Source organism: Pyrus communis, chromosome 1 (assembly GCF_963583255.1).
Source record: "Pyrus communis chromosome 1, drPyrComm1.1, whole genome shotgun sequence".
Lineage (NCBI taxonomy): Eukaryota > Viridiplantae > Streptophyta > Magnoliopsida > Rosales > Rosaceae > Pyrus > Pyrus communis.
Genome location: NC_084803.1, coordinates 27,878,739 through 27,902,355, shown reverse-complemented (window position 1 = coordinate 27,902,355; position 23,617 = coordinate 27,878,739). Strand labels below are relative to the sequence as shown.

General features: G+C 39.6%; 1 protein-coding gene, 2 long non-coding RNA genes and 1 other non-coding gene across 5 annotated transcripts; 1 reads left to right on the top strand and 3 right to left on the bottom strand.

Annotated features, from left to right (window-relative positions):
• Positions 1–366: 366 nt before the first annotated feature.
• LOC137730855 (uncharacterized) lies at positions 367–1,695 on the bottom strand. Its single transcript, XR_011068225.1, has 3 exons — positions 1,476–1,695; positions 1,226–1,320; positions 367–392 (listed from the first exon to the last, which is right to left on the bottom strand). It is a non-coding gene; the product is annotated as an uncharacterized lncRNA (long non-coding RNA).
• A 658-nt stretch (positions 1,696–2,353) lies between these two features.
• LOC137720281 (small nucleolar RNA R71) lies at positions 2,354–2,461 on the bottom strand. Its single transcript, XR_011066485.1, has one exon. It is a non-coding gene; the product is annotated as a small nucleolar RNA R71 (small nucleolar RNA).
• A 444-nt stretch (positions 2,462–2,905) lies between these two features.
• LOC137719915 (uncharacterized) lies at positions 2,906–9,111 on the bottom strand. 2 transcript variants are annotated; one of them, XR_011066451.1, is made up of 3 exons: positions 8,984–9,111; positions 8,786–8,888; positions 2,906–3,108 (listed from the first exon to the last, which is right to left on the bottom strand). It is a non-coding gene; the product is annotated as an uncharacterized lncRNA (long non-coding RNA). The 2 variants fall into 2 exon arrangements; XR_011066450.1 differs by having other exon boundaries at positions 8,786–9,105.
• An 8,958-nt stretch (positions 9,112–18,069) lies between these two features.
• On the top strand, positions 18,070–22,747 carry LOC137725622 (uncharacterized). Its single transcript, XM_068464379.1, has 8 exons — positions 18,070–18,646; positions 18,717–19,225; positions 19,333–19,611; positions 19,725–20,122; positions 20,228–20,423; positions 21,338–21,871; positions 22,046–22,240; positions 22,346–22,747. The coding sequence occupies exons 1-8, from the start codon at positions 18,070–18,072 to the stop codon at positions 22,745–22,747; spliced, it is 3,090 nt and encodes a 1,029-aa protein (XP_068320480.1).
• The last annotated feature ends 870 nt before the right edge of the window (positions 22,748–23,617 follow it).

Genomic DNA, 23,617 nt, shown 5'->3' with positions numbered 1-23,617 from the left:
ACGATTGATTTGTTGCTTCTTTTTGGTTATGGAGTAGAATAATGCGTTAATATTTTGGAAATTGTTAGTAGGTTTTGGTTTAATAAACTTAGTTCAATCAGGATAGGGAGTGCAGTTGACCTCTCATACTGTTAGGACAATTCAAGCGTATAATAATTTTTTCTATAACAGGCGGACATCTGCCAGTTGGGAATGGATCAACGTAAAGTCAATGTACTTGCAAGAGAGTATTGTGATGACATAAAAAAGAAAAACAAACCTATTATCTTGTCACACCGTAACTTTCTAAATCCTTTTCCACATGTTGCTAGTCTAACGTTTTATCCTTTAACATGGGAGCAGTGACACGGTTTTTGTTTGTTGTTCTAAATGATGATCTGCAGACATGTTACCTGGTTTGCAGCAAGGGCAGGAGAAAATGTCAAAAAGTGATGTATCATCCTCCATATTCATGGAAGATGAAGAGGTGGGTTGCGAACTTGCTACTAGCCTGTTAGAGGTGAACTAAATTTTAAATTTTTGTGAGGGTCATGGTTATATGATCTGTATAAGCTGCATATGAATTGGAAGACAAATGTATTCAAGTTTTAAGCTAGGGTGTTTATCTTCCATTGTAAGACAAATGCATATGATCTGTATTAACGATCGATGTTGGGTTAGTAGAATCCAGTAAATGATATTTGATTTGGTTTCAAAAGGAGAAAGGGGTTGGGTTACGGTTTACATTCTTATCTGGTTGGTGATAGAATAATGTGCATTTGGTCTTGAAAACTTCTTGAATGGAGTTAAGATTTTATATTTAAGTTTTAACAATCTAATGAAAACTTATCACTTTATCTCTCTTTGCTTGTCACTTTAATCTTTTGGTTATTTTGTCCAGTATTGGGTACTATGTGTATGCCTCAATGAGAAACCTGGCAATATTATCTTGTAGAGGCTTTAATCTGCATCTGCAGAGAGGCTAGGTTTTGTTAGTGAAGCTTCTATATGTATGAATGGCAACAAAGCAACTCACAGTCAAAGAATGGCAGCAAAGCAACTCACATTACAAAATTTCCCACATCTTACTAAACAATGGCAGCAAAGCAACTCACAGTCAAAGAATAAAGTCACAGAAACCAAGCAATTGAAACAGAACACTCTTCAAATTTTCACCCAACACTGCAAAATTACGACTCTTCCAAAACCATTCAATCAACCAATCAAGCAATCGAAATCGAGGTACCTGGACACCGCCGTCGCCGGAGCGGCAAGGAACGAGGACGGGACCGGGCAGGGGAACGCTGAAGCCTTTGCGGGGAAGCTCAAGCCCTTTCGTTCCTGTAGCGTAAGAAGCTTCTCAAGAATCTCAACCAAAATTGAACTACGAATCCACCACAGAACCATAAAATTAACAAGCAGCAGAATTTTCCAATTCCAAACAAATTAAACTTATATGCCTATCCCTTTGAAAAGCTACAAGCCTACAAACTTACCCAGGCTTCAGTGTATGTGGTTGCTGCGACAACGACACCGTCACTGGCACGGACACCACGGGGGGCTTTGGCAGACTCGGTCTCATCTGTGTGAAATCTGAAATGGGGGAATCAGGATTTAGGAATAGGAATGGGGGAAATCTGAAATGAGCGGCGTGGTGAAGGTCAGAACTCAGAAGGTGTCTCCGTGTGTGTAAGTGAAAATGAACCCTAATTGGGATAGGATCCTCTGCTTTGCAATTTAGTGAAACCAATTTTTTCAACTTATTATAGCACGACATGTGTGTGTATATAATTTATTTATTTATTATTAATAAAACGGTTCGGTTCGGTTCGATCGGTTCTTGATCATTCGAAACCGGAACCGGAACCGGTTTGAACGGTTCGGTTCGGTTTTTCACTCAAAGTTGACTTTTCCGGTCAACACGGTTTTTTTCGGTTTTTTTTCTTACGGTTCGATGCGGTTTTGCGGTTTGGCGGTTTTTATGCCCACCCCTACTTTTGCCATACTAGCTGCCAGGCGTCCTTTGAGAGATACATTAGCAAGCCATGCTAATTAATTACCTAGTTGCATTGCTTATCCAGAAGAGGAAGGCGACGCGTTCGAGATAAGACATCACATGTTGGAGATTTTGCCTACTTTTCATGGATGAGCTCATGAGGATCCAAATATGCATATCACAGACTTTTTAATGGGGTGCAAGAATATTATAGTGAGGGGGTTTACTGCAGAGTCAATCAAACTTTGTTTGTTTCCTTATTCATTGAAAGATAAGGCAAGAACATGGATGCTTACACTACCATTTGCCAGTATCACTTCTTGGGCACAGATGAGTGACGAATTTCTTAACAAATATTATCCAGCCCTAAAAACTCTTGATATGAGGACTCAAATTTTATCTTTTGCCCAAAAGCCTAATGAAGAGTTTCACGAGGCATGGGAGCGTTTTAAGGAGCTGTTCAGAAAATGTCCACATGCAGGCATTGATGGAGACACACGGATGGGGATATTTTTTAGAGGATTAAATTCAAACACTAAGAATCATGTTCATGCCTCATCAGGAGGTTCATATTCAACTAAAAATGCACAGGAAGCCTATCAATTGTTTGACAACATGGCATCTGAATCTCAACAATGGGCAGGGGATCAAGCACAAAATAGGAGCGTTTTTGAAATATCAATGGGGTCTCCACATGTATCTGCTCAAATTGAAAAGATTGAGAGAAAAATAAAGAATTTTGATGCAAAATTTGACATGATATTGCAAAAAATTTCAGCACAGTTTAGCAAGTGGCTGTCCAGAAACCTGCAGTAGTATGTTGTGCAATTTGCAGCCAACCCACACATGATTTTATGAGCTGTCCACAGAGAGATGCATATCCAGATTTTGCTGCAGAACAAGTTAATGCATTCAACAATTATCCAAGGCAAAGAAATGATGTTTATTCAAATTTTTATAATCTGGGTTGGCGAGATCACCCTAATTTAAAATGGGGTAGTGAGCAGCAAGTTAAACCTCCATTTCCACCACCAGTCCAGCAACCTGCCGCACCAGCAAAAGCTTCTTGGGAAATTACAATTGATAAGTTGGTAGATGCCACTCGCATCAGTATTGAGCAAAGCAACCAGAACCTGCAAAAGATACAACAGACAATGAATGAAAACATGCAGAATATGCAAGCCTCCATAACTAATTTGGAGAGGCAATTTGGGCAGCTAGTGGGTAATAGTACAGAAAGGGAAAAAAAGAAGTTTCCTAGTCAAACAGTGCCTAATCCAAGGGGTACAGCAGATTGCAATGCAGTGAGAGCTTTGCACAGTGGAAAAAGTTACGACAATCGTGATAAAGAAAAAATTGACGACAAGGACAAAGCTGTCGAAATTAACAACCCAGTTTCTGCAACTGCAGAAACAGTTTTTGACACCCTTTCTGGACAGATTTTGAATAGCCTAGAACCTGCCCCTGTACAGAAACCGGAGCGTGTTTATGATCCTCCTCTTCTCTATCCCGAAAGGTTACAACCACAACTCAAAGATCAACAATTAAGAGATTTCATGCAAACATTAGCCAATGTTCAGATTAATCTACCATTGTTGGATGCTATTCAGAAGATTCCATCTTATGCCAAATTTTTGAATGATTTATGCACACGCAAGAGAAAGCTCGTGGACTATGAAAAAGTGATTCTCACTGAACAATGCAGTGCAATTTTACTGCACAAACTGCCCCTGAAAAAGAAAGATCCAGGGAGTTTCACTATTTCTTGCACTATTGGAAATTCTGATTTTAATTGTGCTTTAATTGATTTAGGTGCAAGTATTAATTTAATGCCCTATTCTGTTTTTCAGCGGCTGGGTCAAGGAGAGCTAAATCGTACGTCAGTGATTCTACAATTAGCTGACCGGTCCGCAGCATATCCAAGGGCCATCATTGAAGATTTGATCATCAAAGTTGACAATCTCTATTTGCCAGCAAATTTCGTTGTTTTGGACATGGGTGAAGATTTACAAACTCCAATTATTTTGAGTAGACCGTTTATGGCAATAGCAAGAACATTAATTGATGTGGAAGTGGGAACTTTAACACTAAGGGTCCAAGATCAATCAGTGGTGTTTAATTTATTTGACGCAACTAAACAACCAGCAGAAAAGCTTGATTGTCTGTGTGTTGATGTTTTGGATGGGTGTGTTCATGCAAATTATATGACTCAGTCGATAAAAGATCCATTGCAGCAGGTTCTATATGGGATTTTTGATGTCGAAACACATGATGAAGACATCTTAGAATTTGTCCAAGCTCTCGACAGCGTGCCTAAATTTTTGCCTAAATGGAGACATGTTTATGAAAGTTTGGGGGAGCCAAAACAGCCATTAAAGCCATCCAAATTACAGCCGCCAAAATTGGAGCTGAAACCTTTGCCTGAACACTTGAAATATATGCATTTAAGGGCTGCCCAGACGCTGCCTGTTATTATTATAGACGACTTGACACATTATGAAGAGGAGAAATTGCTTAGAGTGTTGCATAAGTATCAAGATGCATTGGGGTGGACTATTGCAGATATCAAGGGAATCATCCCAGCTATTTGTATGCACAAAATTCTGATGGAAGAAGGCATAAAACCCACAGTTGATGCACAAAGGCGCCTTAATCCAATCATGAAGGAAGTGGTTCGAACTGAAGTAATGAAACTTCTTGACGCGGGTATGATTTACCCAATTTCTGACAGCCAATGGGTGAGTCCTACACAGGTTGTGCCTAAGCGTACTGGAATTACAGTAGTCAAGAATGATAACAATGAGCTGATTCCTACACGTTTAACTACTGGCTGGCGCATGTGTGTTGATTATAGGCAGCCTAATTCAGCTACCATAAAATATCACTTTCCTTTGCCTTTTATTGATAAAATGTTGGAGAGATTGGCTGGTCGGGCATTTTATTGTTTCTTAGATGGTTATTCCGGTTACAATCAGATTCCAATTACACCGGAGGATCAGGAGAAAACAACATTTACTTAGCCTTTTGGAACTTTTGCTTACAGACGGATGCCGTTTGGGTTATGTAATGCACCAACTACTTTTCAACGTTATATGATGAGTATTTTCTCTGATTCGTTTGATCAATGCTTGCAGAATTTGTCTTTGGTCCTACAACGGTGTGAGGAGACAAATTTGGTATTAAATTGGGAAAAATGCCACTTTATGGTTAAGCAAGGTATTGTTCTCGGCCACTTAGTTTCCAGCAAGGGCATAGAAGTTGATAAGGCCAAGATTGACATTATTGCCAAATTGCCCCCTCCCACTACAGTTAAGAGTGTGAGATCCTTTCCTGGGCATGCAGGTTTTTATCGATGATTCATCAAGGATTTCTCTAAGATTAGTCGTCCTTTGTGTAATTTATTGGCCAAGGATGTAATTTTTAATTTTGATGTGTAGTGTTTAGAGGCTTTCAACAAGTTGAAGACACTCCTAACTTCAGCCCCTATTATTGCAGCCCCGGATTGGAGCTTACCGTTTGAGTTGATGTGTGATGCTTCAGATTATGCCATTGGTGCAGTTTTAAGGCAGCGTAAAGGCAAGTTTCCCCATGTCATCTATTATGCCAGTCGTACTCTTAATGATGCACATCTCAACTATGCAACCACAGAGAATGAATTGTTGGCAGTTGTGTTTGCTTTAGAAAAGTTTCGGTCTTATTTGGTTGGAGCTAAGGTGATTATTTATACTGATCATGCCGCCCTTAAATAATTGTTGTCTAAGAAAGATGCCAAGCCAAGATTAATTCGTTGGGTTCTTTTGCTTCAAGAATTTGATTTGGAGATTAAAGATAAAAAGGGTATTGAAAATGTGGTGGCTGACCATTTATCTAGATTAATTCTTCCAACTACTGCTGAAGAAGATTCATTCCCACTAAGTGAAAGCTTCCCAGATGAACAACTTTACGCTGTTCACAACAATACTCCATGGTTTGCTGATTTGGTGAATTATTTGGCAAAAGGAGTGTTACTTCCTGATTTTTCTTTTCAGCAGAAAAAGAAGTTTTTAGCAGATGTTAAACATTATTTTTGGGATGAGCCTTATTTATACAAATATTGTCCAGATCAGATTATAAGGCATTGTATTCCTGAAAATGAGCAAGAAAGTGTATTGAAATTTGCCCATCACTATGCATGTGGTGGACATTTTGGGCCCAAGCAGACAGCCGAAAAAATATTGCAAAGTGGTTTGTTTTGGCCATCCATTTTCAAGGATGCAAACAAATGGTGCAAGGCTTGTGATAAGTGTCAACGAGTGGGCAATCAGTCCAAGAGGAATGAAATGCCACAACATGGTATTTTGGTTGTTGAATTATTTGATGTTTGGGGCATTGATTTTATGGGACCATTCCCATCATCACATGGCAATCAGTATATTTTAGTGGCTGTTGAGTATGTTTCTAAGTGGGTTGAGGCAATTTCAACACCAACCAATCAAGGATCAGTGATTCTAAAATTCCTCCAAGGGGTTATTTTTCCACGGTTTGGAATCCCGCGAGTTATACTTAGTGATGGGGAAAAACATTTTCTTAATAAACAGTTTGCTATGTTGCTTGCAAAATATGGGATAACTCATCGTGTTGCCACTCCTTATTATCCACAAACATCAGGGCAGGTTGAGGTTTCAAACAGGGAAATAAAGCGTATTTTGGAGAAAACAGTCGGCTCTACTCGCAAAGACTGGAGTTTGAAATTAAATGATGCACTATGGGCCTACAGAACAACTTTTAAAACTCCAATTGGGATGTCCCCGTTTCGGCTTGTGTATGGCAAGGCTTGTCATTTACCTATGGAGCTAGAACATAAGGCATTTTGGGCTATTAAGGAGTTGAATTTTGCTTACGATTCAGCAAGGGAAAAAACATAAGCTGCAGCTCAATGAGCTTGAGGAAATTCGTAATGATGCTTATGACAATGCACGCATATACAAAGACAAAACAAAAGCCTTCCATGACAAAAAAAATTCTCAGAAAAGATTTCCAACTAGGGCAGAGAGTGTTATTATTCAGTTCCCGATTAAAGTTATTTCCAGGGAAATTAAAATCTCGTTGGAATGGGCCTTACTCAGTTACTAAGGTTTATCCTCATGGGGCTGTTGATATTACAAACGAGCTTAATGGTAACACATTCAAGGTGAATGGTCAAATGCTAAAACCATACTTGGAGTCCCCCTTTGACAGTGCCTGTGAGTCAATGACTCTGAAGGATCCAACAACTTAATCACTGGGCCTCTGTTCTGTCTAGCTAAAGACATTAAATAAAGCGCTTGTTGGGAGGCAACCTAATTCTCTAACTTTTTCTTTACCTTCTTTCATTTTTATTACTTTCAATTTCTAGCTGCATTTTAATTGTTAGGTTGTCATTATTTAAAAAATCAAAATAAAAACATAAAAATCAAAATAAAAAATAAAATCAAAATAAACAAAAACAAAAAAGAAAAAAAAAATTCTTTTATTTGTTTTATTTTAGTTTATCGCTAGTCTTTTCTACATTCTATCTCTGATTTTCATGCTTGGGTTTTTGCAGACAGCAAACAAGATCCTCAACAACGACATATGTGATTCACATTGCAGAGAAAAAATGTTATACCTCTCTATTTTGTTAAGTGGCCCTTCTTCAATGTATGCCAATAGTTTTGCCATCCAGTTTCCTTTGCCGATCTGGGGTATTTTCCTTCAATAGAACACTCTAGCGTATGAGTTCCAGTGGAAATAGTCCGTATATCCACCATTACTCTTTGGGCTCTCTCTCTTTTACATTTAATATCACATCCCGGCCCGGGGTGGATCACTTTCCGGGCCCACTCCACCACCGTAGTATGATATTGTCCGCTTTGGGCTTACCATTCCCTTACGGTTTTGTTTTTGGGAACTCACGAGCAACTTCCCAGTGGGTCACCCATCATGGAATTGCTCTAGCCCCATTCTCGCTTAACTTCGGAGTTCTTAAGGAACCCGAAGCCAGTGAGCTCCCAAAAGGCCTCGTGCTAAGTAGAAATGGGAATATACATTTAAGGATCACACCCCTGGGTGATGTGGGATGTCACAATCCACCCCCTTAGGGGCCTAACGTCCTCGTCGGCACACCACGACCAGGGTTAGGCTCTGATACCAAATTATCACATCCTGGCCCGGGGTGGATCACTTCCCAGGCCCGCTCCATCACCGTAGCACGATATTGTCCGCTTTGGGCTTACCATTCCCTCACGCTTTTGTTTTGCGCCCTTCCAGGTTCTAGTTGACTAGTGCGTTTGGTGGTTTCCCTGAGGATTTCCCCCGGCATATCTGACAGACGATCACCAGTGTAGGACCACCTTCGGGTGTGCTTTTGTTGCATCGTTTTCTCCTGGACTGCATTAGGATTTTATGCTCTGAACTTAGTGTCGCACTTACGCTTGCACTTGTCTGTTGTTACTTTGTGTAAAGCTAATTTTTATTTATTCGTACTATTTATTATTATTATTTTATTAGCTTTCGCACTGTGCACATGGCTACGTCATTTCCACGTGATGGCCAGCATGCCCTGATCTAGATCTGGGTGTGTCATTTAAGGATGTCATTATTTAAGTTTGGGGATAGTTCTTTCTTTGTCCTCAACACGGTTCAAGTCCGCATGGTTCATACATATGTTTCAGGGTTCTCAGATTTTCATGAAGTTCTATCACGGGGAGAAGAATATCACCCAAAAACAAAAAAAAAAAAAAAAAAAAAAAAAAAAAAGCGTTGAAAGCATACATGTTTAGCAAAATAGGAACAGAGGGATGCGTTTTATACCTGTTGCAGTTCTAGGAGCTTGACAGTTCATGTTTCCTTTTTGACTCGGTCGCTCTACAGCTTGAGCATTCTTCATCTCGGATTACCACTTGATTCGAACCACCTACAAGCACAGAGAGACGAACATTTGAGCTACGCATTGACATTGAACCATGCTAGGCTGTACGGAGCTCAGCATTTCACAACATGCGTTTTTACCTTTCTTATGCTCGGATTTGAGGGTTTGAGGTGAACTGCTCCCGCTTTCTACCTTTCAGGCGACAGATCTGTGAGCATTTTACACACATTTTAACTCAAAAATTGAATGGATTTTCGATTCCTTCGTCTTTTGGTCCCCAACATAAATGACGGACGTGCAACTTAGTAATTAACATCAGACCTGTAGTTTGGGGATGAATGTATGTTACCTGCAGAGTGGATGAGTCCAAGATGCTCAGCCATGGCTTTGTGAACTTTTGGGTGTTGGTGCGTCTCTTGTTGTCGATCCGAGTATTCTCATAAGAACAAACTCATGCATGTGTTAGTCTGTGGTTTTCTCATGCGAATACGCACCATGGAAGACAAATACCAAGAGGCGAGCTGTTTACCTTTAGGTTTTGGGGTTCGCTGCCAGGGTGATAATTTCCAGGTCCGGACTCGAGAGCACTGGAGCACATGGCAAGGAAGCACAAGGATGAAGGCTAGGTTGTGCGAGGTTGAGAGGGAGCACGGTACCACATTGCTGTTGAACTGGGATGGAGGCGCAGCTACGGTTCTTCATTGGAGAGAGATGGATGAGAGAAATGAAGAACCTCTTTCGGTTTTTGAAATAATGTGTGACAGGGTTGTTTTCAGAAATGAGAGAGATGTCTGACCTTTCATTTGGAATCCTAAGGATGCAATGCACTGATGCTTGCCGCGTGTCCAAGACTTGTGTTTCCCATGTTTGTCCGAAATGAGTGTTTTGAATTGAAGAGAGGTAGAGCAGTTCGGCTCTGGGCTTGAGGTTAGTGGAAGGGAATCCAATGTGTATTTAAGAATAGCTAGGGTTTATGGCACATGTGTGTGGCGAGCGTGTGGGCTACCAAAAGGGCTGATTGTTGGCCTGATTGTTTTCTCGCGGCCCAATTCCGATTTTTAAGGCCCATCATTCAGCAAGTGAAAGGCTCAGTGTCTTTTGTACCTCATCTTCTTGTGTTCGACATCCCAGGTCATTTCTTTCTTTATTCCTCTTTATGTTATTTTGTTTTTCTATTACTTCTTCTATTCTTTTAGTTATTTTCTTTTTAGTTTCCTTTTCATGATTTTGAATAGTTTAGTTTCTTTTCTTTATTCTTTTTCCACACCTTGAGGACAATGTGTGATTTAAGTTTGGGGGTGAGGTTTTTAATTTTTGAGTCAAATAAAAGTCAAATAAATGGTTTTCATTTTTTTTAAGTTAATACCCATAGATTATTTTAAACGTTAGAACAAATGGACATGGTGAAGATTAATCCCACAGTAGAATCTTTTCTATTTATCGTTGCTTAGACACTAATTCATGGGTTATACTTTGAAAATTTGCACATTCACATTAACATGGTTTGTGGGGAGTGAGATTGAAACACTTGCTTTTAGTCTAAGTTTATTTTTAATTTTTGTTTCAAGTAGAGCTAGTTCTTGTTATGAATAAAGTAATAATTGTTCCACCTGAGGCTTTGCCTAGTAATCGGGCCAGTCCTGCCTAATCAACAGTGATTCTCGTGTCAAACGGTAGAGTCTTGGCATGGGACAGGGTGGTTAGTTGGTTTCGTAGCCTTTTTCAGCTCGGGTTAATAAGTCCTTAGGGGTGTTCTACACCTAGTGCCCTAAAGCCCTAGTGGTTAGGGAGTCATTGACCTAAAGCTCGCTACATGGGTTGGATCGAAAGTTTAAGTGAACTGACATTGCATGACCACTACTGTTACTAGAGAAAAATAAAAATAAAAAATAAAAAATAAATAAAAAAAGAAGAAAATTCGAAAAAAGAGAAAAATAAAATGTAAAGTTAGTACGTGTGGAATAAAAAGGACGAGAAGTAAGGGTGTTAGTCGAGTCTCTTTAGCCATGTTGGTTCACTTTACACCAAAGGAAGTTCATGAATTCTTTTCTAATTGATTCTAAATGGCTTAGAGTCTGTAGTGGGATTAGTTGGAACTTTTGAAAAGATGTTCTGATTTTTAATATTTTCTATGGATTGCAACTTTGAAGGTGAAAAACTTTGTCATTTAGTTTTAGTTTGTTAGTTTTTATTTTTTTTTTTAGTTTTGTTTTGCTTGAGGACAAGCAAAAAGCTAAGTTTGGGGGTATTTTGATGAGTCAATATTATATTATATATTTTACCCTATTCTTAGTATTAATTTGGTAGAATTTTGATACTTTGCGTTATATTTTCAATGTAGGACATTCGACTTCCTCTGGAGCAAAACATGATCAAACGGACGAATTTTGGAGTGATTCAAATTGCAGGACATTCATGTGTCTCTTTTCTTGTTCGTATCAAAATTTGGGATTTTTCTACAAAGCGGTTATTTTCTGGCGATTAAATAAAGAAGCAGTGCGAGTTGCTGGAAAGTGACGTTTCTGGGTTTGACTTGCGTTTTTGGAGCCCAAGATGACCTCATATGGGTTTGTGGCCTTCTGGAGAAGTGTTCAGAATAGTTCAAGCTTTAAATCCAGCTACTTTGGACCAGTTTTGGAGTTGATTTGGGTCCAAAACGTGGCTGTGCAGATTTCTAAGCGAATTTACCAAGTTAATGTTTCCTATTTTATTTCAAGTTTTTAGGTTTCCTAGTTGGATTCTTAGACATTTAACTAGGAGGATTTTAATGAGAGTTGTATAAATAAGCCTTTTGGCAAAACCTAGGAGGGGGGTTCTTTTTTGGGTGTATGCAACTTTTGAGAGAATAGTTTGGCTAAAGTTTTAGAGATTTAAAGACATACACTTCAGGTGTTTTCATCCTTTTTCTAATTTAATACAATTATGTTGATTTTATTTATGAATATGCGTAACTAATCCCTTTTGCTAGGGTGAGTCCATGATCCTTAGCAAGAAAATGTAGTCTCTTTTTAATTTTCTTATGAATTTATGCATGCAAGTTTTGAATTATTAATCATTGTGCTTTAAACGATCTATTTGTCTTAGTGATTCGTGACCATTAGGATATTTAGAAAAGTAATTTGATACAATTTTGGTGGAGGGCTGTCCCTGAAATTGGCGATGGCTTCTTGTGGTTAATATGTGTAACTTCTTAGGATGGACGACACGTCTTAAGGGTTGTATGGTTTTTCAAAAGGTTTTCACAAAACTTAATGAGTCTTGCATGTTCACATTCGATCTAGATGCCAAGGACGGGTTGCATGTTAGATATACGTTCTATATTGGGGGTTCCAAGTAGGGTATACTTTAGGAAAACCTAACCTTCAGAAGATGCATGTGTAATTCATAAGGAATTAGAAGAACTCCATAGGATTGTCAAGGTGACGGCGGAACCCTAGTACTTTTCCAAAGTTGTTTCTAAAAATTTTCTCTTTGATTTCTTTCCTTTTTAATTGGTCATTAGTTGCTTTCTTTAAATTACCTTTATTAAAATTCGTTTTTAATACCTTTAAATTCAAAATCAACATTTTCCAATTTTGACTTTCAAATAATTAATTAGGATTAGGGTTTTTCATAAATTGTTTTAAATAATCCCAGCGGAAAACGACCTTCCTTGAGCCGTTTATACTACAACAACCTTGTTCTCTTGCAACTATTTTGTGTGATTTTATCCCTACTTTGGCAGGTGGTAAAATCCCTATCAAATACCTTAAGTTGTGGGGGCGAGATTGAAAAGAAGTTCCAATCCTGAGGTGACCGGATGAACTATCGAACATCCGCAAAGGCTGGCTTATGTCGTATTCAATAGTAAGTCTTGGACTAAGCATATAGTGATATGGATTAGACATAAAGGTGCTCATTTACGAGATTGAGTTCATTGAACATTGACCAACCATAGGAGTGTACAAATGAAAAATTACCTACTTGTCAATTGTATCATATTTTTGAGTTATGGATGCAACTAGTTCTCAAACATGAGGCATCACTAGTTATCTCATATATATGAATATGATCTTTTCTTTTCACCTCAAAGCTCTCATATGATAGCATAGCCTTATAGTGTGAGGTTCAGGATCATGTGCATTAATAGAATTCATAAAAGGAATATATCACCTTTTAGGTAATCATGATGGTAGATATTCGTGAAGGCCCCTGACGATTTATCTTCAGAAGTTTTGAGCCAAAGCAACTTGCAAGAGATAAATTAGGATGATCATATTCATATGTAAAGTTTGAAAAAGTTCCATGCTCTAAAATATATGAGCAGAGGATAGTACACAGAATATTTGAATTGCATTGTAACCATAACTAAGGTTCAAAATATGTGTTGTATGAATTGAAACATATTTTGACTAATCTGGGTAGCGAAAAACCATTGCTAGATGTTACTACTCAGTTTGTGGATATTCCTATAAGGTTGAATTAGAATGGTTTAAAATGATGTAAAATTAGATTAATTCTAATTATTGTTTACATTTCAGTTCTATTTCATATTTAATTAATTGGTTTGAGACTATTATTTGTTGTTAGTTATGTGAACTAAAATTAAATAACGAAGCTCAGCCTGAATAGAAATACCAGATTAATTAAATAAACAAAATATGAGTGAATTGGGCTAAAGCCCAATGCCAAAGGGAAGTGCGGCAAGCCTAAATAGGTCTACCATGGCTTGTGGCATACATGTGTGGTGGAGAATTAATTTGTAATCCTATTTCCTTATGGAATTGTTCTCTATATAGGCTTAAGGGGTCTCTAGACCTAATATGAGAATTCACAAGTTGCAAACATAAATTAAAGAGAAAGGAATTAGGTTTTCTAATTTAGAGAAATTAAAAAACAAAACACCACACCCTACATCCTTTATCGTCTCACCACTTGAGGAGAAGGTCTTAGTATATTGTCATCTTCATGCTTCACCAATCGGATTTTCATTCATGTGGATACTACTACAGGGCTAACTCTTGGGAGCCTTTGAATATTGAATTCCTCTACATACAAAATATAACAGTTAAAATTCAAAACTTAATCTAATTTTATGCATGTGTTCTTAATTTATTTTTTGTATGAATAAAAACACGTTGATTAACCACGATCACGTGGATTAATTTAAAATGATTATATGGAATTTGACATTTAGCTAATCATGCAGGTTAATTGAATTATTCATGCTTACGTCATTCTTTGTACTTCTGCATTGTGTGCTAGAGTAGTCTACAATCCAACAAGACATAACTAATTAATGTCACAAAATTATCCTCGAAGGACAGACTACTTCTAGTGTGATCATCGCAATCCTCAAAAGTAGGTATAATGCGAACTTAGGCCGACCTAATACTCTGGCAATTAGATAATTGTTTGTCTCGACCTAAAGCGCAACAGATTACTAGGTTTGTAGGATTCACCTCCCCAGAAGTGAAGAAATATGGCACAAACGAATCATTTCCTCGATCGCTCTCTCACCTACATGCCACCACTAAATTGGTGTTGAAGACATTTTCCTTTACTATGGATTTTGTCTTATTCTATCTTGATGCATCTCAGAAGAGATCACAACTCTGGTCTTCAGAATGATACTTGCCTTGTTAGTTTGCTGACGCCGATTACTTGTTAGACCCGCACAAGGCATGTTCCTAGACAATTTATGTCTTTACCGTTATGAACATTACAATATCTTAGAGGTCCACATAACAAACCTTAGTTGCAAAATCTTCAAGGCATGCTAAGCTAATCCCATGCAAGAAGCCACATGTGCGCATGAGAGCCATTTCTTTAGGAATATTCAAAGCACCTGCGGTTTTTCATCCATCGTTAAATCTCAACTACGATCCAAAAAGGCAATGCCAAACTTATTACATCTACCTCACATTAACAAAGCACCATAAATTGAAAAAAAACAGATCCGATCCCTAGACAGTTATCGTCTTCTTCATAAAATCACAGCCAAAGTCAAGCTTCTTGAAGCTTGTTCGAGGAATTAATATGCATAACTATCTTATTTGCAATGCTTGTAGTTTTCAGGGAGGGTTTTGTTGAACTTAATGGGAGTATCCTAAAGTATACTCACTTGACCTTAATATACTATTTTTCCTTTAGATAAGACATTTTTTCCACATGGTTTTTGCTAACCTAACAAGATTTTGACGAGGCGCCCATATGGGGATGTTTATACCCTTGTATGTGGTTTTCCTACTACTTACGTCCTGAAGATTCTCCTTAGGCTATAGGTTTTGTGCTGTTAGGTTTTACTATAACCAACTTTTGGTGAGACTTACTCTTATATGCAATCCTCATTAGAGACATGCGTTTACTATTTGTGATGACTAGACGTGACGACTTCATCAAGTGTTTCAACATTTGCCTGAAGGTTTGATTCGCAGACTACTTGGAGTATTTACACACTCAAGGTGAGTGTTGTAATTAGAATTATAGCACATATGTGATTGTGTAAATACTAAGTAGATTATGTATATGAATCCTATCTAGAAGATCATCTCTATTAGTGTTTGTATTACTTAGAGGACAAGTTTCTTTGTCCCTTATTAGGATAAATAAAAAGGTATAATGAGTGTGGAAAATCACCATACAATTCTTCGAGCCATTTTCTCTTTTTCTTCTCTGCGATTTTCCTCTCTTCTCTCTCTAAATTTATGCCCCAAAAATTTGAAATTTAGTTTCAAAATTCAAGATATTGAACTTTGAATATATGTGTGAAAGTCAAGGGTATTCAATCGATCAAAATATTAAAGAACTTTATAAAACCCATAAAACTTATAATTGAATACACTTTTATGCTTTTACTGTTTTGTATTCTAAGCAATATTCTAACTAGTCTACTGTGACAGCCCGTCCCGGATTATTTGTACCGTAGGTGTGAAATGATGTTTCTACCCCTAGTGGATATTTGTCAATGTGTGGTTGTTTTGGGGATTTGGTTGGCTGCATCTGGACCCCACACACACACACTCTCATCCCCATCTCCTTCCCGTGTCTTTCTCCTCTCTCTCTCTTCGTACAGACAAGTACCAAAACCCGTGAAAACGTTGTAGATCGAGGTGGACAATTATATCTTTGTGTTCGTGAGGATCATATGAGTTCAACCATACCCATTTCAGGTAGGAAATCCTTCGATTTCACGTTGAACCATGGAACCCCGATTATGGTTACTGTTCATGCACACGTGAAATGTTGTTTTTCAGGGAATTTGAAGCTTGGAGGAAGCTTAGTGAGGTCCTTAGGAAGCTTGGGGTGGTTCGTTGGAAGGATTTGGACATCGGGATCGTGAGTTGCAGGTTTGGCCAGATTTTGTGAAGTTTCTCCGGCGTGATTTCATGAATTTCAGGGCTTGAAAGTGGTAAGGTTTTGTTCTACTTGTTGTAAGCTTCATTTCGGTGCAAATTTCATGAAATTTGGTTGAAAAACGAGTAAGAAACGAAGGTTTGAAAATTTCCCTGTTTTCCGGCGACGGCATCGGAGGTGTGACGGAAAAAAAGACAGAATATTCCGTCAGTTTGGACGGAATATTCTTAACGGCGTCGTGTTAACTTTAACGGAATCTGTTAGTTTTAACGGAATATTCCTGACGGCGTTAACTGACGCCGTCAGTGTGCCTGGCACGTGGCTGTGTGTGGGGGGCGTGTCTGGCCGTGCCTTGGCCGGCCTTGGCCGGCGCGTGGGGGCGCGTGTGACATCAGAAAATTATTTTAAAAATATGGGGATGTTCGTGAGGTTGAGTAGATCACGTTGGTGTAGTCATACACCCCATTTGAGCATTGTATGAGAGGTTATTACCTAGTTTGGTTATGTGCTTTAAATTAATGTTTTTATAGTTGTTTCGCATATAGGTGAGACCTATCCCGAGGATGAGTGCAATCACTCGAGAGAACGGGGTTACGACCTTTCCACATACCAGTGAGTGGGCTTTTGGTTTTCCGTATATACCTATATACTTGTGGTTTTTCCCAGAAAATGAAATGGAATGTTTATATGTTTTAAATGCCATGCATTGCGTTTGCCTATTTATTTATGCATTAGTAGTTGCATATATGTATGTTTGGTGCTACGGACGCACAGGTAAGTGCCAGGTAAGTTATGGTTTATGATGATGATGATTAGTAGTTATGTGAGATGCATAAAGAGCTTATAACTTGCACCCCCGGTGTTAGTACTCCCGCCCAGAGTAGGGCACAGTCATTCATGTGATGTTCACCTTCCGCACCACACGTTCATCTTAGATCCAAGTTAGGTGCACAGTTAGTTCTGACTCGTAGGTGACCCACGATTATTCGCCCAATCTTCACGTGATCGTAGCACTTGAGCGTATTTATTTACACCCAATCTTGTCGTACAGACCACTTTAGGTGGTTCCGACTCGTGTGCAAGTATAGGTAGTGAGTTGGGGATTTGAGCTCTAGATTTAGCCGTACAGGTCACGTTAGGTGACTCCGGCTGACATATTACTTTGCATTGATTGACATTACCTGAGTTACTTACATTTGATGTAAAGGCATTCGACATGGCATATTTCTGAGCATGTTTTCGATATATGTGTATATTCTATTTTCTGGGAAACTATATAGGTTTTACGGTGAGGGTTAGAACTTTTGATAATGAAATGATTTTGAAAAGCTTGTTTTTGCCCACTCACACTTTCTATTTTGCGCCCCTTCAGGTTCCAGTTTAGATTGCTCTTTTGGTGGCTCATGAGGAATCCACAGCATATCTGACAGATTATCACCAGTGTAGGACCCACTCTGGGTGTGTTTAGTTAGTGTCTGTTCCTCTGGACTGCACTAGGTTTTCTGTGCTCTGAATATTGTTTTTCACACTTACGCTTGCACATGTATGTTAATTACTTTGTGTGTAGTTTCATTTTTATTTATTCGTACTTTTATTATTATTCTTAGCTTCCGCACTATGCACATGGTTACATCACTCTCATGTGACGGCCAACATGCCCTGATTTCGATCGGGGTGTGTGATTTTGGTATCAGAGCATAGGTTTGGCAGTTCTGTATATTTTGTGAGTGTTCTAATTGTTTTGGTGTCTTCTGTCAGAACTATGCCGCCTCGTAGGGAACCATGTCGCTCTGCTGAGCCTAGTTTCCCCGATGTAGCTCAATTGGAGGAAGTTATCGCTATCGCTATTCAGTCAGCGCTCCGCTCTCCCTAGAAGACTCCTCTAGAGACCATGTACAATTTGAAGCTGGATAAGTTCAAAGGCCACGAGGGTTTTGTGGGAGCTGAGCGGTGGCTGGAACATATTGAAAAGACTTTCCGAGTGCTGCATAATCAGGGGAATCTCCCTGTTGAGAAGTGGGTTGAGACGACATCATGGTTCTTGGGTAAGGTATCGTCATCCTGGTGGGAACATGAGGTCCGTCGTTTGACCCCAGAGGAAAGGACTGACTGGGAGATGTTTAGGCAGTTGTTTCGGAAAAGGTTTGTGCCTCCTGAGTACATTAATCGTAAAAAGCAAGAATTCACCGAGTTGAGGCAAGGGAAGTTGACGGCGAACGAGTATTATCGGAGATTTACTAATTTATCCCATTATTATCTGGAGGTTGTTGCCAATCCGGGGGAGATGCTTCGTCGTTTTCGTTTGGGTACTAAGAAGAGGTGGCGTTCTATGGCGACCACTACCCCTTGCAACTCTAACCAGGAGTTCTATGAGATTTTGTTGAGGATTGAGGATTCCGAGAACATGCCCAGCGAAAGTGAGGAGGAAGAAAAAAAAGGCAATCAGAAGAAAGACGACAAGGGCAAAGGTTAGGCATCTCTAGGACCTCGCAAGACCCAGAGTTTTAAGTGAGGTGGGACTAGTTCCAGTTCTTCCAGTGGTGGTTTTAGTGCCACTGGTCAAGGAAGAGGAGGTAGATTTGCTGGGGGTCCTAGAGGCCAGAAACAGGATGATATTGGTAGAGGAAGAGCTCCGTTGTGCCGCAGGTGTAACAATCGGCATTTTGGAGAGTGCAGGAGAGGCAGCGGTGGTTGTTTCACTTATGGGCAGATGGGACATCGAGTTGCAAATTGTCCCCAGAATTAGCAGAGGCCCCATCAGTCTTTTTTGCCACCACCTGCGCCGATCCAGCAGGTCCCTGGCCCTGGTAGTTATGGTCAGACGGGTCGTGGTGGTGCCTATTATTATTAGGGTGATGTCGTTCCTTATGCTCCAGGATAGTATCCGTATCCCCAGGATCCTTATTCTCAGAGTGGGTATCCCCAGTATTCTGGTGGCTATATGCCATATCCTCCAGTTCCAGCGGGTTGATCTCAGTGGTACCAGGGAAGACAGCCTCAGCAGGGGGAGATTGCTGCTAGTTGTGCGGGATCTTCAAGGCAGTCTGGTCAGCCTAGTCAAGGGTGTAGTGTGCAGGGTCGAGGTGGTCAGACTAATAGAGGTCGTGGTGGACAACAGCAAACCCAGAGGTGTATGCACAATATTTCTCTGCAGGATGCTCAGAATAATCCATACTTGATCATGGGTACGTTAAATATCCTTGGTTATTTTGCTAGAGTATTGATTAACCGTGGTGTTACACATTCTATTATTTCTCATACATTTGCTCATGTGACGCAACCTCACCCTACACTTCTAGGGTACGATTTAGAGTTTGTTATGCCTAGAGGGGAGAGATGTATTGTTGATTATGTGTATCCAGGATGTCCAGTGATGGTGGAGGATGTAGTTATGCCAACTGACCTTATCCCATTAGATATTGTTGACTTTGATGTGATTTGGGCAGGGATTGGTTGCATTTTAATCGTGCCAATATAGATTGCTGCGGGAAAATAGTTACCTTCCATCGTCCTGGATTACTTGTGGTTACTTTTGTGGGTGAGCAGAGTGGGGTGAGACATGGCATTATTTCTGCTGTGCGAGCAAAAAGGTTGTTATCAAAAGGTTGCCAGGGATACTTAGCTCATGTAGTGTTGAACAATGTTGCTCCTAGTAGTGTGGAGGATGTAAGGGTAATTAGCCATTTTCCTGATGTTTTCCCTGACGATTTACTTGGATTGCTGCCAGACCGAGACGTGGAGTTCACCATTGATTTGCTTCTAGGTACTAATCCTATATCCTTGACTCTTTATTGTATGGTTCCTGCTAAGTTAAGGGAATTGAAAATCCAGTTGCAGGAATTAGTGGATAAAGGTTTTATTCAGCCTAGTACTTCACCCTGGGGAGCTCCAGTGTTGTTTGTGTGGAAGAAAGACGGGACTTTGAGGTTATGCATTGATTACCGGTAATTGAATCGGGTAACAATTAAAAACCGTTATCCATTACCATGTATAGATGATTTGTTTGATCAGCTTCGAGGTGCTTATGTATTTTCTAAGATTGATTTGAGGTCTGGTTATTATCAGTTGAAGATCAGTAGTGAGGATGTCCCTAAGACAGCTTTCAGGACTTGTTATGGTCATTACGAGTTTTTGGTAATGCCATTTGGATTGACGAATGCACTAGCAGCTTTTACGGATTTGATGAACCGAGTATTCCAGCCGTATTTCTATAGGTTTGTCATTGTCTTTATTGACGATATCTTGGTATACTCTAGGTCTAAATCTGAGCATGTTCGACATCTTACTTTGGTGTTGAAAAGGTTGAGGGAACACCAACTGTATGCTAAGTTTAGCAAGTGTCAATTTTGGTTAGATCAAGTGGCATTTTTGGGACACGTCATATCTGCTCAAGGTATTTTGGTGGATCCTCAAAAAGTAGCAGCAGTGGAGAAGTGGGAGCAACCACGGACCATCACTGAGGTGAGGAGTTTCCTTGGTTTAGCAGGGTTTTACCGACGATTTGTAAATGACTTTTCCGTGATTGCTTTATCATTGATGAGGTTAACGAGGAAGGATGTTAAATTTGAGTGGGATGATAATTGTGAGTAGAGTTTCCAGCAGTTAAAGTATTGTCTCACTCATGCACCTGTTTTGGCACTCCCAGATGATAGTGGTAATTTTGAAGTCTATAATGATGCTTCCTTAAATGGTCTGGGATGTGTGCTGATGCAACATGGTAGGGTGATTGCTTATGCTTCACGACAATTAAAGCCTCATGAGTTGAATTACCCTACGCATGATTTGGAGTTAGCGGCCATTATCTTTGCTTTGAAGATGTGGAGACATTATCTTTATGGGGAAAAATGCAAGATCTTTACGGATCATAAGAGTCTTCAATATCTTTTCATGCAGAGGGATCTTAATCTTCGTCAGCAGAGGTGGTTGGAACTGCTTAGTGATTATGATTGCACGATTGATTATCACCCTGGTCGTGCGAATGTGGTAGCTGATGCACTTAGCAGAAAATCTCAGGGCCATATCAATGCGTTGTACGCGTTCCTCTTCTGGCAAACTTGAGATCAATTGGAGTGAGGTTAGAGGTAGAAGATCAGGAGGTAGCCTTACTTGCTAATTTTCAAGTTAGGGCGATTTTAATTGATCGTGTACTTGAAGCCTAGATGGCTGATGAAGAGACCCAGGAAATAATTCAAGCAAGGAATCAGAGGAAAAGGAAAGACCTCAGAGTTCGTGAATCGGATGGCATGCTTATGCAGGAGAGTAGAATGTTTGTGCCGAATAATTTGGAATTAAAGAAAGCAATTCTTGACGAAGTGCATATCTCAGCTTATGCGATGCATCCAGGAGCTACTAAAATGTGTCATACCATTCGACCATTTTATTATTGGCCGGGTATGAAAAGAAAGATAGATGAGTATGTGAGTAGGTGTGCCATTTGCCAACAAGTTAAAGTTGAAAGGAAGAAGCCGTTTGGGTTGTTGCAGCCGCTTCCCGTTCCAAAGTGGAAATGGGAAAACATTACTATGGATTTTGTGTACAAGCTTCCGCATACACATAATGGTTTTGACGGCATTTGGGTGATAGTTGATTGGCTTACTAAGTTAGCGCATTTTATTCCAATGAGGGAAAAGTATTCTTTGGGCCGATTAGCTGAGTTGTTCATATCGAAGATTGTGAAGTACCATGGTGTTCCAGTGAGTATTGTCTCGGATCGTGATCCAAGATTTACTTCCAAATTTTGGGTGGCTTTTCAGGAAGCTTTGGGTACGAGATTACTCTACAGGACGACATATCATCCTCAGACAGACGGATAGTCAGAGAGGACCATTCAGACGTTGGAGGATATGTTGAGATCTTCGATGTTGCAGTTTGGCGATGCTTGGCACAAGCGGTTGGATTTAATGGAATTTGCCTACAACAACAGCGTTTATTCGAGTATCGGCATGTCACCATTTAAGGCACTGTATGGTAAATCTTGTTGTACACCCTTATGTTGGTCAGAGGTCAGAGAAAGAGTTTTGGTGGGCCTCGAGATTGTTGAGGAGACTACTCAAAATATTAAGGTAATTAAGTCTAACTTGAAAGCGGCCCAAGATCAATAAAAGAGTTTAGCCGACCGGCATGCTACTGACAGAGTGTATGAAGTGGGTGATTGGGTGTTTCTGAAGCTTTCACTGTGGAGAGGTGTTGTACGGTTTGGAAAGAAAGGCAAGCTAAGTCCCAGGTATATCGGACCGTATATAATCACCGAGCGAGTTCGTGAAGTGGCGTACAGGCTTGAGTTGCCTTCTGAGCTGGCTAAAGTGCATAATGTTTTTCATGTGTCCATGCTTCGTCATTACGTTGCAGATCCGTCACATGTGATACCTCCTCAACCATTGGAAATTAATCCGGATTTGACTTATGATGAGGAACCAGTAACGATTCTGGATTGGAAGGAAAAAGTTCTGAGGAACAAGACTGTGAATTTAGGGAAAGTTTCGTGGAAGAATCACTCAGCGGATGAGGCTACTTGGGAAACAGAAGATCGGATGAGAGATTTGTATCCTCGGTTGTTCTTTGATCGCTAGTGGTTGGTGTGAGTGGTTGCTATGAATTTCAGGACGAAATTTTTTTAAGGTGGGTAGGTTGTGACAGCCCATCCCGGATTATTTGTATCATAGTTGTGAAATGACGTTTTTGCCCCTAGTGGATATTTGTCATTGTGCGGTTGTTTTAGGGATTTGGTTGGCTGCATCTAGACCACACACACACTCTCATCCCCATCTCCTTCCCGTGTCTCTCTCCCTCTCCCTCTCTTCGTACAGACAAGTACCAAAACCCGTGAAAACGTTGTCGATCGAGGCGGAAAACTATATCTTTATGTTCGTGAGGATCATACGAGTTTAACCATACCCATTTCAGGTAGGAAATACTTCGATTTCACGTTGAACCATGGAACCCCGATTATGGTTTAATGTAATAAATAATAGCACTCAAATTAAACCTCTTGTTGACAATTGTAGTAAAGATATAAGTAGGGATCGTTCTAGGCGGGGGATTAGGAGGGATTGCTAATCTAATGAAAACTAACTCAAAGATACAAAAATATGCTTAAAAACACCTAAACAAACTCAAAGATTCTTAACTAAACTTTTATGACTCAAAACAACACAAAACAATAAAAAAGACTCAAACTAGACTCTAGGACTCAATTTGGACGAAAATAGAATTGGTTTTGACTCAAAATACTCAAAAACACACAATAGGACAGATTTGACTCAACAAAGTAAAGGGGATTGAGTTTTTGACGAATTTAAGATGAAAACAAGAAACTAAAAGACTTAAGCAAGGTTTTGACGAATTTGAGAAAAACTATGGATGATTAGATAGCTAGAGGATTCTTTTCCACACATGATACATTCGAATACAAATTGATTTCTAGTTGCTTTTCCGATAAA